This window comes from Panthera pardus, unplaced genomic scaffold (assembly GCF_024362965.1).
Source record: "Panthera pardus isolate Hobbes unplaced genomic scaffold, ASM2436296v1 HiC_scaffold_13, whole genome shotgun sequence".
NCBI classification, from domain to species: Eukaryota; Metazoa; Chordata; class Mammalia; order Carnivora; family Felidae; genus Panthera; species Panthera pardus.
Genome location: NW_026526688.1, coordinates 38,701,376 through 38,719,650, shown reverse-complemented (window position 1 = coordinate 38,719,650; position 18,275 = coordinate 38,701,376). Strand labels below are relative to the sequence as shown.

The window sequence follows — 18,275 nt, the reverse complement described above, 5'->3', positions numbered from 1 at the left end:
AACAGTAGAATGAAATCTTGTCTTTGCAACCACATGGATGGAGCTAGAGAGTATCAGGCTAAGCAAAGTAAGCCCATCAGAGAAAGACAAATACTGTCTGATTTCACTCATGTGGAATTTAAGAAAGAAAACAAATGAACATAGAGGGGGGAAAAAATAAAACAGACTCTTAACTATAGAGAACGAACTGATGTTTGTTGGAGGTGAGGTAGGTTTGTGGACAGGTTAAATGGATGATGGGTATCAAGGAGTGCCCTTGTGATGAGCACTGGCTGCTGTGTGTAAGTGATGTATCAGTAAATTCTGCAGCTGAAACTAATATTACATTGTCTGTTAACTAACTGGAGTTTAGATAAAAATTTGAAAAAAGGAAAAAAAGTTACCTTGGAATAAGGGAGTGAGATTGAGTGATTGCTGTGGTGTATGCTAAGTATATGTTTAACTTCATAAGAAACTTCCCAACTATTCCAAAGTGTCTCTGTACCATTTTGCATTCCTCCTAGCTATGCATGTTATATCCTCTTGATAAAATGGTTCCTTTATCATGAAATGATCCCTCTCATTCCTGGTCTTACTTATTTTGAAATCCACTTTGTCTTAGATTAACATAGTAACTCTCCCTTTCTTTTTAGTTTCTGTGTGATATTTAGATTTTTTTTCTAGCTTTTTAATCTATAATTTTGTCTTTAAAATTGTTGCATACAGCATATTGATGTCTTGCTTTTTATCAATTTACAATCTCTGTGTTTTAACTAGAGTGTTTTCCTGCCTTGTTTAAGATTTGTGTGTGTGTGTGTGTGTGTGTGTGTGTGTGTGATTCTTTCTTCAATATTGGTGTATTGTCTTTGCTCTTTGTTTAATAATTTTAATGATTGTTTTTGGATTTACACTATAACTTGTCACAGTCTGTTTTCAAATTTTACTACTTCACGTGTAGTTTGAGACCCTTACAACAGGCTATTTTCTTTTCTCTCTTCCTAGCATTTGTGCTACTGTCATATGTTTTACTTGTGTATATGTTGTAAAACTCCTAGTACATGGTGATTATTTTTGCTTTAAATAGAAATGTGATTTTTACCTTCACCCACACATTGACTATTTCTGGGATACTAAGTTTCCGTTTGCTTTTCCAGATTTCCACTTAGTATCTTTTTTTCTTAAATAATTTCCTTTAATATGTCTTAATAGTAAAGTCCTGCTAGCAAGAAATGTTCTCATGTTTTATTGGTTTTAAAAAAAATGTGCAATGCAAGGGTGCCTGGGTGGTTCAGGTGGTTGAGCGTCTGGCTCTTGATTTCAGCTCAGGTCATGATCTCACAGTTGGTGAGATAGAGCTCTGTGCTGGTAGTATGGAATCTGCTTGGGATTCTCTCTCTTTTCCTTTCTCTCTGTTCCTTCCCTGCTTGTGCTCTGTCTCTCTTAAAATAAATTAATTAAAAAAATTTTAATGTACACTGCATCTTAATTTTAGGAATTTATGATTATTGGTTGTAGAATTATTTGGCAGTGTTTTCCTTTTCCTTCAGTAATTTAAAAACATTCCATTGTTCAATGCCCTGTGTGATTTCAGGCAAAATGCCTGCTGACATTATTTGTTCCTCTGTATTTAGCATGTTTTTTTTTCCTCCTTCTGACTGCTTTGGTGACTTTTCTTTTTCTTTTTGATTTTCAGCAGTTTTATTATGAGCTGTCTTAATGTGGTTTTCTTTTTCCTTGTCTGGTGGTTGACGTTCTTGGATTCATCAGTTTATATTTTTCACCAATTTTGGATATCTTTTAGCCTTTATTTCTATGGCACCCACCCCTCTTTCTGGGACTCTAGTTTCCTGTATATTTGACTACTTGGTATTACACGAAAGGTTCTTTGAGGCTTTATTCAGTTTTTTCCAAATCTTTTATGTAGTTTCAGGACCTTATTTTAGTAACATTTTATTGCTGTGTCTTCAAGTTTACAACAGTATTTATCGTTGTGTATATAGTATTCTTACTTTTGAAACTGCATCATGAATCTTTTCTATCCTCCATTTCTCTCATTATCAAGATTGTGTTTTTCTTAATATCCTTGAGCATATTTGTCATATTTACAATATGGTTCTTAAGGTTCTTCTTTTTGATTTCCTTTCTCTTTCATTTCCAGACTGTTACTTTAATTGTTCTGCTGCCTCTGGGTTATACTTTTATCTTTGCATTCCTAGTAATTTTTATTTGAATACCAGACATGTGACATTTTGGAAGACTAGATTTAGTTTTATTACTTTAAAGAATACTGGATTCTACTGTATGGATAAGTAACTTGTAAAATAACTGAATCCTTTAGAGGCTTGCTGTTACCCTTAGTTATGATGTATCCAAAGCAGCCTTTATTCTGGGATTTATTTAGCTTCATACTAAAGCATTATTTAGACTCCATTGCCCTAGTTTTGCAAAGTCTTTCTGTACTCTGTCTGATGAGAGCACAGACTATTCCCAGCCCTATGTGAGTTTTTGAAATTGTTTATTCCACTACTTTTTGGTAGTTCTTTCCAACACCTTGGATAATTTACTTTCACATGTACTCAGGTTAGTGCTCTAGCCAAGACCTGGGAATTAACTCTGTAAATCTCCAGAGCTATCCTCTTGTGTAGCTTTCCCTCTGCTGGACAGTTCTAGCCACCTCAGCCATACCAAACTTAGCATGACTTCCATGTTCTGTTTTGGTACCCTCTTTCACTACTGGATCTTAGCTATTTCTTCCAAGCAGTAATCTGGGATTACCAACCTCATTTGTTCCTTTCTCTTTGGAATCTATTCAAAGCTGCCTATTATACAACATCTAAAAACTTTTGTTTTATATGTATTGTTCTGTTTTCTAGTTCTTATGACAGGGGAGCAGTTTTTGTAACAGTTAATTTTTCATAGGCATAAGGAGAACTAAATTGATGACTGATCCCTTTTGTTAAGAAATTTCTTTCTAGTTGTCTCAGATCTCAAGACTTAATATTTACTGAGCTATGAAAGTGATAAGGAATTCTAAGCCTTTGAGTACAATTGAACTCGTTAGATATGTATTTGGAGATTCAGAAAGGAGTTGTTTGCTTCCCAGCTAATCTCCATGCTCTCCCTACCTCCTACTTGTTGGACTTTAAATCATATCCGTTTGAACTGGTTTTTCTCAGTGATAGACTGCTGCTGCTTCTTGGAAATGTACTGGAATGGCTGAACTGCTTCTGGACCATTTGCCTTTTTCTTTTAAGAGGTGATCACTATAAGTAAATTCAGAATATACTTTATGTTACTAATGTCTGGTGTGTTTTGAAATAGATCATTTTTAACTTCCAGTACATTAAAAAAGTAACAACAGTGGAGCTTTCTTGGAATAAGTGCTTCAAATAATTTTTGAGGTATCTGTGTAATGACACCTTTTTGACATATTTATCCGAAGTCTGTAAACACTTTATTTGGGTTATCATGTTCAGTGTACCTAGAACTATATCGTATTTATATATATACATATATATACATATATATATATATGTATATGTATATATATATGTATATGTGTATATGTATATATATATGTGTGTGTGTATATATACACATATATATGTATATATGCATTTGTATATATTTGTGTCTGTGTGTGTATATATACATATATATGTTTGTGTGTGTGTGTGTAAACATATCCAGGTGCTCTGATATTATAGCTATTACTCTGATACAGATATTACCAAAAATTTTTAATAAGTGAAGATTTTGGTTAAAACTATGGAGAGATTAAAACCCTGATTAACTTGTTTCTAAAGGACCTCTTGTCTGACTCAATATTTGGTATCTTTCACTGTTTAGTTAACTCTAAGGACTCAGTTTGTCAGATGTATCTGTAATTGCTCATAAGCATTTTAAAAACCTTAGAAGTTTCCTTTGCTTCATTTAATTAATTTATTTAGCTTTTTAAAAATAAGCTCAACTCAGAAATTTTAACTGGAGGAGACAAATCATGATTGAAAGCAAATGTTGTATATTTCATAGAAGTATATGTGTTTATCAGACTCATGAAATCTGACAATAAGGTAAAGTATTGACAGGTCAAATTTGGAAAGCAAACTGTCTTCTGAATTTGTCAGACAAAGTAAAATACAAAATTCAGTATAACCTCTTAGTTTTATTAGTCTGATGTGGGAAATTTGTGGAAATCAAGAAAGGTATTAAAGGTAAATCAAGAAAGGTAGACAAGATATTCAAAATTTTAAATGTTCAAAAAATGAGGATGATAACAGTGATAATCAAGTGATAAAGTGGTAAAAGTGATAATCACTATTAAAGCTTTATCCTAAGCACTTTGTGCATTAATTCATTTAATCTTCACTCTAGGAAGTAGATATTATTAGTATCTACATTTTGTTAAGGAGGAAATGGATATTAAACATCTTAACTAAGCCTGTAGTAGAGAATAGCAGAGCACCTGATAGGAGTAAAATCTGATTATAGCAAACTAATTACAGCATATTGTTTAAAGCAGTGCCTAAGAGAAAATATGCTTATGAAATATTTAATTTGTGCATTTTTTTGTGTAGTCAGGGACAGTCTGTCACTATGTCACATGTATTTAGATGACTAGAGGCCTCAAACTAGAGCCAGCAGGGGCTGAGAATTTTGTTCCTTGGCCAACACAGCCCTTTTATATAAACTGAATTGCATGATTTAGTTAGGCATTTTCTTGTTGACCATAGTTTCTACAATTCCCTGTACCAGGCCTTCTCTGACAATAATTGCTACTTTTCTGGCCCTAGAGTCTTTGAGATTGTGACCCCCATACCTGTCCCCCATTTAGACTGATGTAGCACACAAGAGATGGGAACAAGCAGGTGAATAAAATCATACATAGTGCTGTCTTTGTATTTTAGTAGTATCAGTGTTGCAAAAACTGAAGTTGTTGTCTAGTTTTTATTACCACAGCCTATATAAGCTGAGGTGCAAGTAATGATTTTTTTTCTCTATGTGAATTAAGCACTCCTCGAGTACCTAACACAGTAGATTTATATTAAACATAGCCTCTCTCCTCTAAGGAGCTTACAGTTAGGTGTAATATGTGGAGAATAATTACAGTCTAGCATCCACAGTATAAATTTTTAAATACATACATTGTTAGCTAAGGTACTACACACATAATGTTCAAAATTGAATGGAAAAAGTGCTGTTCAGACCATGCTTACATATTTTCTCAGATAACAAGACATTGATAGGACAGTGGAATAGAAGAGAGCCTAGAAGCAGCAGTGGCCATTGTTTATAATAACTTGATAGATGTCATAAGAAGTATTTCAGTAATTTAGCAACATCAGAAATGTTTCAGTAAATGGTGCTGAGTGGGGGGATATGTGGATGCAATGTATAGGAGGGTATGGTGTGTCGGGCAGTATGTGATAGTGTGCATGTGGGGTGTGATGGGGTGTTTGTATGTGTGTTTCCACATCAGTCCAACCAGAAAAATCAGTTTCAGGTAAATTAAAAGTAAAAGTTTGAGAGACAAAATGTAAAACTTTTAGAAGAAGCTGTGGAACAGTATCTTTGTAATCTTTAGGTAGGGAAAGATTTCTTAAGATTTAGGAAAACAAAAACCGTGAAAGAATATGTTGATAGGCATGATTGTGTTAAAGACTTAAAAAATTTTTAATGTTTACTTATTTTTGAGAGAGAGAGACAGACACAATATGAGCTGGGGAGGGGCAGAGGGAGAGGGAGACACAGAATCTGAAGCAGGCTCCAGGCTCCAAACTGTTAGCACAGAGCCTGACACTGGGCTCAAACTCATGAACCATGATATCATGACCTGAGCCTAAGTGAGACATTTAACTGACTGAGCCACCCAAGCTCCCCCAAAAGTAAAGTCTTCTTTATATTAAAATACTCTTTTGAAAGTTAAAAGACAATCCACATATTGGGAGAAGATACTCACAGCACATTACAGGGATTAGTATCCATAGTATACATTTATTTTTTTTTTTTAATTTTTTTTTTTTCAACGTTTTTTATTTATTTTTAGGACAGAGAGAGACAGAGCATGAACGGGGGAGGGGCAGAGAGAGAGGGAGAGACAGAATCGGAAACAGGCTCCAGGCTCCGAGCCATCAGCCCAGAGCCTGACGCGGGGCTCGAACTCACAGACCGCGAGATCGTGACCTGGCTGAAGTCGGACGCTTAACCGACTGCGCCACCCAGGCGCCCCTCCATAGTATACATTTAAAGAAATGTTAAATTAATTAGAAAAGACAACCCAGTAGAACAATGAGCAACAATTTGAACAAACCACCACAGAAAAAGACATTGAGATGATTAATAAATATATGAAGAGATACCCAACCTCAGCAATAATCAAGGATATTCAAATTAAACACATGATGAGATAATATTTCACATATGTCACATTGACAAGAATTTGAAAGAATGATACCAGATGTTGGCAAGCATTTAGAGCAACGAACACTCTCCTACTCTGTTAATGTATCAGTGGTATCCCCACTTTGGAAGATAGTTAGCGATCATCAATAGAGTTGAAAATACTTCAACCTATGTCTCAGTTTATCCAATCCTGCATAGGTACATATCAACAGAAACTTGCAGTTTTATAATGAGGAATTTCATAGCAGCATTATAATAGCTGAAAATAAAACAGCCTAAATGGCCTTTTACAAGGGATTGGATGGGTTACATATATCACATAATAGAAAACTATGTAACAGTGAAATGCAAGGAACTAGAGTTCTGTGTATCCACATGGATAACTCACAAATATGATGTTGAATGAAAAACAATGTGCAGAAGAATACACACTTATGAAAAGATTCTACAGCATTCAGAACAGTACTATTTTTAGTAGGAATACATTCACATAAGAAATAATTAAATATGGAATAGTGGTTACCTCTGGCAGAGAGAACACATGGAATCAATGATGAGTACCCAGCAATTCAACTATATTGATTTATTTTTTTAATTAGGTGATAGTGGCATTTTTTTTTTTTGCTTTATTGCTGTTGATAAACTTTAGATGCATTAATGTTTTATAATTTTTAAAAACTTGGGGCACCTAGGTGACTCCATCGGTTGACCATCCAACTCTTGGTTTGAGCTCAGGTCATGAACTTGCTGACAGCACAGAGCCTGCTTGCGATTCTCTCTCCTCTCCCTTCCACCCCGTCAAAATAAATAAGCTTAAAAAATAATTTTTAAAAACTTGATGGAACACTTGATTGCATGGGAAATTTAGAAATAGTTGGTATTTTGCTTGAAATTTGTGTGAGAAAACAGTTAGAAAACCCAAAAACCAAATTTTGTAAGTACCATCACTACAATATAACATTTTAAAACTTCACCACAATAATAGAATTTTGATTGCTTTTTACAGTTAGAAATGTGAAAGATTTAATTATGGCTACACCTAGAATATAAATATTGTCCACCTTGACTCTGTAAGAGGATGGATGAAAAAAGGTGAGAGGTAAAAGTGGAGAGGAGATGGGGCACCTGGGTGGCTCAGTCGGTTAGGCGTCTGACTTCAGCTCGGGTCACTATCTCACAGTTTGTGGGTTCAAGCCCCACATCGGGCTCTGTGCTGACATCTCAGAGCCTGGAGCCTGCTTTGGATTCTGTGTCCCCCTCTCTGTCTCTTTTACAGTTTATGATGACAGCACATTGTTTAGGGATGCAATGGAAATTTACCCAAAGTAATAGCTCAAATGCTAAAAGGTGCTTTCTTTTGGAAATGGAATGGGAGGACTTCAGAAGAAGTGAACCAAGGTAGCTAATAATTTTGTGGCCATATCACTTTAATTATTTTGAAATACTTTAATCACATTGCATTTCCAGCATAGATTATTCAATGACTTTACCCACATGAGATTTGTTTCTAATTTGAAATATTGAAATGTGGATTACTTTGTAAGAAAGTGAGAACCACATTCAGTTCATATTTTTAATCTCATTTAACTACTTTTTGTTTAAGGAGTGTTTGGTAGTATCTTGAGAAGGTTAGGGAAGTTTACTCACTTTACAAGGGTTTACACAGTAAACCCTGTCAGTAAAAGTTTTGGAAATTTAGTCCCACATATCCAGTTTGAGAGAGTAGATGTTATTCTGAGTCACACATTCTGAAAATAGAATTTATAATGGCAGTACAGGCAGAATTCTTTCCTATTGTGTAACATTGGAACAGTGACACTATAATTAAAAGATAATAAAATTGAAATGGTTTTCTTATTTCCAGAAGACAGTTGTTTCCTCCTGTTACATAAAGACTCTTTAAGTGGAGGCAAAGCAAAGCAATTATTTTAAAAATATGGTAAGGTCTCCTCCCCTTTTCCATTTTGCTGCACTGTGGGAGCTGGGTGCATAATGAAGCCTTTGAGCTGTTGATACAGGTCAAACAAGGAGCAGTGCCTGGAGGGCAGCCCTCTGAGTTCTCAGTATTAGTTCCCCATATGACATTCTAGTGTTGGTGATATTTAATCTGTTTTTGATGGGTAATGCTTCTTCATAACTCTACATTTAGACTAAAAGAATACATTTTAAGTTTTTAAGTTCCATTTTGATGACTAAAGCCTTTAATTTAAAATCCACCTTTTCCTGAAGTGGACTAAAGTTGGTTGAAAGAAGCTACCCACCATTCTCAGAAACCCTTGACAAGGGCACATGGAATAGAAACCGCAGTCTTTTAGCACCAAAAAAAAAATCTGTGTTCATAATTTCTGACATATTACTTTCTGAAAGAGGAATGTACTGTTTTCATTGCATCTGATTTTTAGAAATTATTCTATTGGAATTATTGACTCTAAAGATTTTTTATATAGTTAACATTTGTGAAAAGAGAATAACGTTGATATCTCCGTTATGGTTATTTAATGCAGTATATGAAATTCTTCAGTAATTTGATAAAAACTTGAAATGAAAAATACACTGCTGTTTTTTTTTTTTTTTTTAATTTTTTTTTTAATGTTTATTTATTTTTGAGACAGAGAGAGACAGAGCATGAACGGGGGAGGGTCACAGAGAGAGGGAGACACAGAATCTGAAACAGGCTCCAGGCTCTGAGCTGTCGCACAGAGCCCGACGCGGGGCTCGAACTCACGGACCGCAAGATCGTGACCTGAGCTGAAGTCAGACGCTTAACCAACCAAGCCACCCAGGCGCCCCGATACACTGCTGTTTTTTTAAAGGAAATAATTACAGTGGCAGAAATATGTGTGCAAAGATGTTATCACTGGATACTACAGACTTAATTTGAGCTTTGAAAGTAGATAGGCCATTTATTCATTTATTTTGTTTTATTGTAGTGCAGTTGACATACTGTATTACTTATAGGTGTACAACCTAGTGATTCATCATTTATATGCATTATGAAATAATCATCATAAGTCTACCTACCATCTCTCACCACACAAAGTGATTACAACATTCTTAACTATGCATTCCCTATGCTATACTTTACATCCCTATGACTTACTTTAAAACCGGAAGTTTGTACCTCTTAATCCCCTTCCCCTATTTTGCCCATCCCCCCCACCCCAGCATTACCAATTTATTCTGTTTCTATTTTGTTTTGATTGTTCATCTGTTTTTTAGATTCTACATATAGGTGAAATCATGCAGATTTTGTCTTTGTCTTATTTCACTTAGCATTTACCCTTAGGTTTACCATGTTGTCACAAATGCCAAGATTCCATTCTTTTTTATGGCTGAATAATATTCCTTTGCACACACATAAACACACACACACACACACACACACACACACACACAACACATCTTCTTTATCCATTCATCTATTGATGGACATTTAAGTTCCTTCTATATCTTATTCATTGTAAATTATGCTACAGTGAACATAGTGGCACATGTATCTTTTCAAATTATTATTTTTATTTTCTTTGGGTAAATAACCAGAGTTGGCATTGCTGGATTGTATGATAGTTCTATTTTTATTTTTTTTTGAGGAACCTCCCATACTGTATTCTCTAGTGGCTACAATAAATTAAATTTCCACCAATAGTTCATGAGGGTTTCCTTTCCCTACATTCTCACCAACATTTGTTATTTCTTGTCTTTTTAATAATAGCTATTCTGACAAGTGTTAGGCATTATTACGTTATGGTTTTTATTTGTGTTTTCCTGATGAGTAATGATGTTGAGTATCTTTTCATGTATTTTTTAGCCATCTGTGTGTCTTCTTTAGAAAAATATCTATCCAGATCCTCTGCCAGTGTTTAAATCACATTGTTTTTTTTGCTATTGTGTTGTATGAGTTCTTTATATATTTTGGATAATAATTCCTTATCACATATACCATTTGCAAATATCCTCTCCTATTCAGTAGGCTGCCTTATTATTTTGTTGATGATTTCCTTCACTGTTAAAAATCTTTTTAGTTTCATGTAGTCATATTGTTTATTTTTGCTCTTGTTGCCCTTGCCTGAGGAGACAACTCCAAAAAAATACCAGTAAGATGAATGTCCAAGAGTTTATTGCTTTTATTTTCCTTCAGCGGTTTTATGGTTCCAGGTCTTGCATTTAGGTCTTTAATCCTTTTTGAGTTTGTTTTTTTTTTGTAATCCCCGATTTCAAATCTGAGAGACCACCAAGGAGCTGATACCGATGCAAACGCACGAGGGTTTATTTGCAAGCTCGAGCTTGGGCCCAAGTATACCCGACACAGCGGAGCAGGGACTTGGACTCCTAGGTTAAGAGGCATAGCAGTTTTATAGGGGCCAGTGGCCAATGAGATTGTAACACACACAGAAAGTTGCATAGTCATGTCAGTCCACATGCAGGTGGCCAATTGAATTACAATTTACCCTATAGTAACTGTTTGAACTAGCCTATCACTCTGGTCAGAATTGGCACGCAAGTTTGGTGGGCAAAAGGCGGGGTTTAAGAATTGGCATGCAAGTTTGGTGGGCAAAAGGCAGGGTTTACATTCTTTGGCGGTTAGGGGTTCCGCATTCCTATATGAACCGGTTTCCAGTAAGGGTGTGCTCAGTGGCTTGACTAGGGTGGGGGAGTGTCTTAAGCAATAAGTAGGTCATGTGGGGGTTATACATGAGATGGTAGGTGTAGCACAAGATGGAGTTAGTCTTGCTCTGCTTGTCCAGGGGTAGGGGATTTTTGTTAAATTCCTTGGGTCCCACATTTTCTGTGTAGTTTAAGAAAGTGGTCCAGTTTTATTCTTTTGTGTGTAGTTGTCTAGTTTCCCAGCACCAATTATTGAAAAGGCTGCCTTTTTTCCATTGTATATTCTTGTCTCCCTTGTCATATATTAATTGACCATATAAGCATGAGTTAATTCTGGAATCTCTATTTTGTTCCATTGACCTATGTGGTTATGTGCCAGTACTATACTGTTTTGATTACTATAACTTCGTAGTATAGTTTGAACCAAGGACAGTGATACCTACAGAATTGTTCCCTTTTCTCAAGATTACGGTGGCTATTTAGGGTCTTTTGTGTTTCTATACATGTCTAGTCCTGTGAAATATGCCATTGGTATTTTGATGGGTATTGCATTAAATATATAGAATTCTTTGGGTGCTTTGGACATCTTAACAATATTCTTCCAATTAATGAGCACAATATATCTTTCCATTTATATATGTCATCTTCATTTTCTTTCACCAGTGTCTTATAGTTTTCAGAGTACAAGTCTTTCCCCTTCTTGGTTAAATTTATTCCTAGGTATTTTATTCTTTTTGATGCAATTGTAAATGGGATTGTTTTTTTTTTTTAATTTTACGTTTTTACTGGTTGTTCTTAGTATGTAGAAACACAGCTGGTTTCTGTGTACTTTAAATTTTTTATCCTAAAATTTTATTGAATTAATTCTGATAGCTTTTTTTATGTAGTATCTAGGGTTTTCTATATATAGTAACATGTCATCTACAAATAGTGATAGTTTTATTTCCTTCTTACCTGTTTGGATGCTTTTATTTCTTTTCCTTATCTGCTTGTTGTGCCTGGGATTTCTTTTTTTTCCTTCTTCTTTTATTTTATTTATTTTTTATTATCTTTTTCTTCTTTATATACTTTTTTAAATTTTTTTATGAATATAATTTGTAACATTGGCTTACATCCAACACCCAGTGCTCATCCCAACAAGTGCCCACCTCAGTGCCCATCACCCATTTTCCCTCTCCCCCACTCCCCTATTCACCCATAGTTTGTTCTCTGTATTTAAGAGTCTCTTATGGTTTGCCTCCCTCCCTCTCTGTAACTTTTTCCCCCTTCCCTTCCCCTATGCTCTTCTGTTCAGTTTCTCAAGATCTACATATGAGTGAAAACATAGGATATCTGTCCTTCTCTGACTGACTTGTTTCACTCAGCACAATACCTTCCACTTCCATCCACGTTACTGCAAATGGCATGATTTCATTCTTTCTCATTGTGTGGCTGGGATTTCTAACACTGTGTTGAATAATGTGGCAGGAGTGGGCATCCTTGTTTTGTTCCTGATCTTATAGGAAAAGCTTTCAGTTGTTGTTTTCTCATGTTCCCTCAGGTTACCCAATTTATTGAGACTTTTTTCCATAAATGGATGCTTGAATTTTATCAAAGCCTTTTCTACATCTTTTGAAATGATCACATGGGTTTTATCATTTAGGATGTTAATGTGATGAATTGTGTTGACTCATTTGTGGGTATTGAACCATCCATCCTTGCATCCCAGGAATAAATTCCATGTAATTATTGTGTATGATCCTTTCATAATATTGATGAATTTGGTTTGCTAATAAAGATTTTTACATAGTTGTTCATCAAAGATGAAGTTTCTTTTTTTGTAAGTTTCTTTTTTTGTAGTGTCATTAGTTTTGATATCTGGGTAATGCTGGCCTCATGGAATGAATTTGGAAGCATTTCTTTCTCTTCAGTATCTTGGAATAGTTTGAGAACAGGTATTAACTCTTTTTTAAAATATTTGGTACCATTCACTTGAGAAGCCATCTAGTTCCGGAATTTTTGTTTGTTGGGAGTTTGTTGATGACTGATTCAATTTCACTACTAGTAATCAGTCTTATTCAGATTTTCTATTTCTTCCTGATTCAGTCTTGGAAAATTGTATGTAAATTGGAAATTTATCAATCTCTTCTAGGTTTTCCAATTTATTGTGTATAAGTTTTGTAGTGGTCTCTTGACAATCCTTTGTATTTGTGTGATGTACGTTATAATGGTATGGTGTTCTCTTATATTTCTGATTTTATTTACTTGAGTCATCTCTTTTTTGTACTTGATGAGTTGGCTGAATGTCAATATTTTTTATATTTTCAAAGAAACAGTTCTTAGTTTTATTGATCTTTTATTATTTCCTTCCTTCTACTACTTTGAGCTTTGGTTAGTCTTCTTTTTCTAAGTTCCTTTAGGTGTAAGATTAGATTATTACTTTGAATATATGGTGCCACTCCCTTTTGGCCTGCAAAGTTTCTATCATTCAAAGATGATAGTCTTATCAGTGTTCCCTTGTATATAACTAGCTCGTTTTATCTTGCCACTTTAAAAATTCTCTTTAATTTGTGACATTTGAATTATAATCTATCTTGATGTGAAGCTTTTTGGGTTCTTTTTGGTTGGGCTCTCTATTCTTCCTGGATCTATTATCTGTCCTTCCCCTGGTTGGGGAAGTTTTCAGCTATTATTTCCTGAAATAAGTTTTCTGTTCCTTTTTTTCCTCTTTCCTCCCTTCTGGGACCTGTATAATGTGAATATTAGTATGCTAGATGTTGTCCCTGTAGTACCTTAAACTGATTCCCTGTAGTGTGTTTTTTACTTAAACTATATTCTTTAGTTCTGAATCATTCTGTTTATATTTTTATCACTTTTTAAAATTTCTCATTGTTCATCCATTCTTTTCCCAAATTCAGTTAGCATTTTTATAGCCATTACCCTGAACTCTTTGTCAGATAGATTGCTTATCTCCAGTTTGTTTAGTTCTTTTTTTAGGGTTTTTCCTTTTCCTGTTGTTTGGAACATATTTCTCTGCCTCCTCATTTTGTTTTTATGTATTAGATAGGTGAGATATGTCTTCTGGTCTGGAAGGTATTGTACTATGTAGTAGGGGTCCTGTGGTGACCTTTGGCACTATCCCTTCTGGTCACCAGAACTAGGTATTACAGGGCTGTTTCCTATATTGTTGCATATGTGCCCTTCTGTTGTGTTTGGACAGTGACTGTCTTGGTAACAACTCTAAGCAGGGTAGCCCCTGGTTTTTCTGGCTACCAGGCCCAGCAGCTGTCCATACTGGTCCCAAGACCACCTTTCAGATATTGTAGGGTGGGAGCCACTTTGAATGAGGGACACAAGTCCTGACTAAGGCCGTTTGCTAGGTGTTGTGGGACAGAGCCCCTTGTGTTTGTGGGAGTTGCTCTCCAGCCAAGGATGCCTATTGGTTGGGCAGTATTGGGTGAGCAGGTTGGGTGGGGCAGGTCTGCATAGGAATGTCCAGGCAGGGCAAGCTGTGGCAGCAAGGTAGATGGAAACGGTGCTCACCTTTGCCAGGTCAGTGAGGTAGAAGGAGAGTAACAAAAGATGGAACCCACTATCACTTCCATTTCCAGAGAAAGTTCCTACAGATCCCTTCATTTCTGCACGAACCCTAAAATTAGTTAAGTCTCCTTCATATATGGCCTATATGCTTTTCAATCTGCTGCCTCTGTTCTGGGTCTCAGAGAAAGTGAGCTTGTGTACAAGCCCTTTAAGAATGGAGTCTCAGTTTTCTGTATCCCTCCAGTTCTCCCCCAGTTAAGACCCTCGGATTTTCAAATCCAGATATTATGCCTTGTCTCTCTGGTACAGTTTCCCAGGGCTAGGGTGATGCCTGAACTCCTCACTCCTCAGGAAGGATCTTCTCATTTTTGATAGTTTCCTGCTTGTGGGTCACCACACTGGAGATGTTGGTCCTTACGAGACTACATCTCTGCCTGCCCCTTTGACTTGTCTTAGTATGGCTTTTTCTTTATATCTTTAGTTGTGAAAGAGCAGTTCTCCTATTGTTTGGTCATTCTCAGAGAAAGTTATTCTTATATATTTATAGTTTTAGTGTGTCCGTGTGAGGAGCTGAGCTCAGAATCTTCCTACTCTGCCATTTTTATTTCTTCTCCCTCATTGATTCATTTAAAAAAATGCTTTTGAGCATTAGCTGTGTGCCAGAACATTCACTATTGATGGGAATAAGGAGAAGGAGTGGATATACCTAAATAGGTGTCATTCAGCTGAGAGCTGAATTATATAAGGAAATCCATCAAATCTCTGCACACAAAGATCATAGATACAAGTATTCTGGCAAGGAAATAGGTAATGCAAAGCCTTAAGGTGACAAGGATCCAATGAAGCTAATGCCTTTTAAGGTGCTTAGCACATAGAAAGAACCTAGTTTTTGTTTTTGCTACAGAATATCATCATCATCATCATCTTGGAAACTCCATGGCCAATGAAAACTTTATTGTTAGATTTATATGAAAGAGTAAAATAGAATAGTAAAATGTCTTTCTTTAATGTCATTTTAATATGATATATTCTTAGTAGAAGTGTTTAAAAGAAACAAGTGTAATATCCTTGTTGTGTGACATATGTGTGCATAGTAAAATTATTAGAAGATAATATACCAAAATGTCAATAATGGTAGTCCCTAGTTAGATTGGTGATTTTGTAGCTTTTTTTATGTGCTTTTTTTCCGTTATTTTTTCCTTTTTATTGACATTGGACAAGCTATTGACATTGGACAAGCATGACTTACGTGTACAGGGAAAATCAATATTTTATGTTACAGCACTTGTTATTTAAAATGTGACATTAATACAATGGTATGTTTTAAAGTTCTAATGAAGTATAATTAATTATAACTAAAAACAGAGAAAAACATTTGCAAAATAATGGCAAAAGTGAAAAGGCATAAAGTTTTCCATAGTATGATTAACAAAAAAAATAATAATTCGTTATGGTAAGATGGATCTGTATTGTCCCTCTCTTTTAAAAATTCACTTAATGTTTTTTGTGGTACTGTTCTTACTGTAAATAAATTGAGGCTAGGGGATGACAAAAGGTGGTTTTGTGTTGTTTTAGCAGCACTAAGTAATTCATATAAAGGCTGCTTGTTGCCATGCTCTTGGGAATGCATTTCTGTTTGCCTTTTTACAAAGTGGAAGCACTTTAGAACACCAGAAGTCTAAATAAATGGAAGAAGTTTGACCTGAATTGGAAAAGCCAAGAGTAAAGCACACGGTGGCATCAATTCAGATGCATTCCATGATACCTCTCTGTGAGTGGCCTTGTAATGTGAGGATCAAGAGTCCTGTTTCAGAAGGAGCTGAAAGTCTCTCCTCAAGCTTCTAAGTTTAGGGAAAAGTAGACAGACTTTATTACATTCCCTGGACCACAGATTTCTATCTGGAGGCTGCTCATCCTTGCCATTATTTTTATTGACCTGCAGTAGTTTTTGCCCAGGGGCATTCTAAAGATGCCAGGAGCCTTAGGCTGTTTTACAATTACAATAGCTTATTTGAATTGCTATTTGTAGAAATACATGTTCAGCAGGGTCTTTGAGTCAGACCTTTCTCAGTCATAAGGTTCTTACAAAGTTGAAGAAACCTGATTTGGTGTCACTTGATAAGCCTACTTGCCTGATTCAGCAGTTACCTGCACTACTCACACTAATGATTTAACCTTACATTTTATTTTAGCACTTAACTTGCTATAAGTTTTATAATGAGCTCTAAATTAATTGCTAAACAAATTATGAAAAACATTACTATGCTTGATTTTCTTGGAGTTCAGTGTTCATATGTTTCACATATAATGAAGTTCTTGAACTTCAGTAGCATTTTGCTATGTCCAACTTTTTAAGATTGTTATTAAAACACCAAGTTCTCCTGAATCCTCGGTTTATAAGAATTAGAATCATGTTGGGGTGCCTGGGTGACTCAGTGGGTTAAGTGTCTTATTCTTGATTTTGGTGCAGGTCATGATCTCACGGTTCCTGGGATCGAGCCCAGTGTCAGCACTGACAGCAAGGAGCCTGCTTGGGATTCTTGCTCCCTCTCTCTGCGCCCCTTTTCCGCTCACACTCTCTTTCAAAATAAATACATAAACTTAAAAAACAAAAAAAAAAGAATTAAGATTCTGTTGGTTGTAGCTAATAATACTATATATCATATTTGCATGTTGCCTTTAAACATATGCCATCATAAGAAAAAAAATTGCTGGGGTGCCAGGGTGGCTCAGTCAGTTGAGCATCTGACTCTAGTCATGACGTCCTGGTTCATGAGTTTGGGCCCATAGTCAGGCTCTGCGCCATCTGCTTGGGATGCTTTCTCCGTCTCTCTCTCTCTCTCTCTCTCTCTCTCTCTCTCTCTCTCTCTCTCCCCCCCTCCTCCTCCTCCCCCCCACCCCCCCCCCCCCCGTTGTGTGTACATGACCTCAATCTTTCCTTCTCTCAAAAATAACATTAAAAAAATTGCCACCATGTATTTTGACAGATATTACCTAGACTTATTGTGGTGATCACTTCACTGTATATATAAATACCAAATAATTATTTTCTATAACTGAAATTAACATAATGTCATATGTCAATTATACCTCAATTTTAAAAAAGAATTTTTCTTAATGTGTATTTATTTTTGAGAGAGTGTGAGTGAGTGGGGAAGGGGCAGGCAGAGGGGGACAGAGGATCCAAAGTGGGCTCCACTCTGACAACAGTGAGCCTAATGTGGCACTCAGGCACACAAACTATGAGGTCATGACCTGAGTGAAGTCAGATGCTTAACCGACTAAGCCACCAGGTGCCCCTAAAAAAAATTTTTTTAAGTATTTATTTATTTTGAGAGAGAGAAGCTGAGAGAGAGGAAGAGAGAGTCCCAAACAGGCCCCTCGCTGTCAGCACAAAGCCTGATGCAAGCTCAAATTCACAAACTGAGCATGACCTGAGCAGAAATCAAGAGTCAGATGCATAACTGACTGAGCCACTCAGGTGCCTCTTATAAAAAGAATTCTGAGATGGTATTTCTTTTCTAGAATTTGAAGTCCTTTACCACAGATATTCATTCTGTAAACCCATAGTACTTTGTCAAGCTATATTTGTTCCTTAGGAGCCTGGGTCTTTGCTAATTCTTATTTTCATACTTAACATCATCTTGCTGACATAATCAGAATCTAAATTTTACCCTGTCTTCTCTTTTCTCTTTAAGAAACCTGAGTTTTGTAAGGTGGTTTCATGTAAATGATAGAGAAAATAAATTTTTAAAAAATTCCCTCTAATA

At 35.8% G+C, this 18,275-nt stretch overlaps 1 protein-coding gene across 20 annotated transcripts in view; it reads left to right on the top strand.

Moving 5' to 3' along the window:
* Window positions 1-18,275, top strand: part of PSD3 (pleckstrin and Sec7 domain containing 3) — an 800,398-nt gene that overhangs the window by 628,789 nt on the left and 153,334 nt on the right. Inside the window, exon 16 of one of the 20 annotated variants that reach the window (XM_053900981.1) lies at window positions 16,976-17,347. The exons of the other annotated variants lie outside the window; for them this stretch is intronic. Coding sequence (XP_053756956.1) covers window positions 16,976-17,295 — 320 coding nt within the window. The 3' untranslated portion in view covers window positions 17,296-17,347. Of the gene's footprint in view, window positions 1-16,975; window positions 17,348-18,275 lie in introns of those variants that run through there. 20 annotated transcript variants of the gene reach the window in all.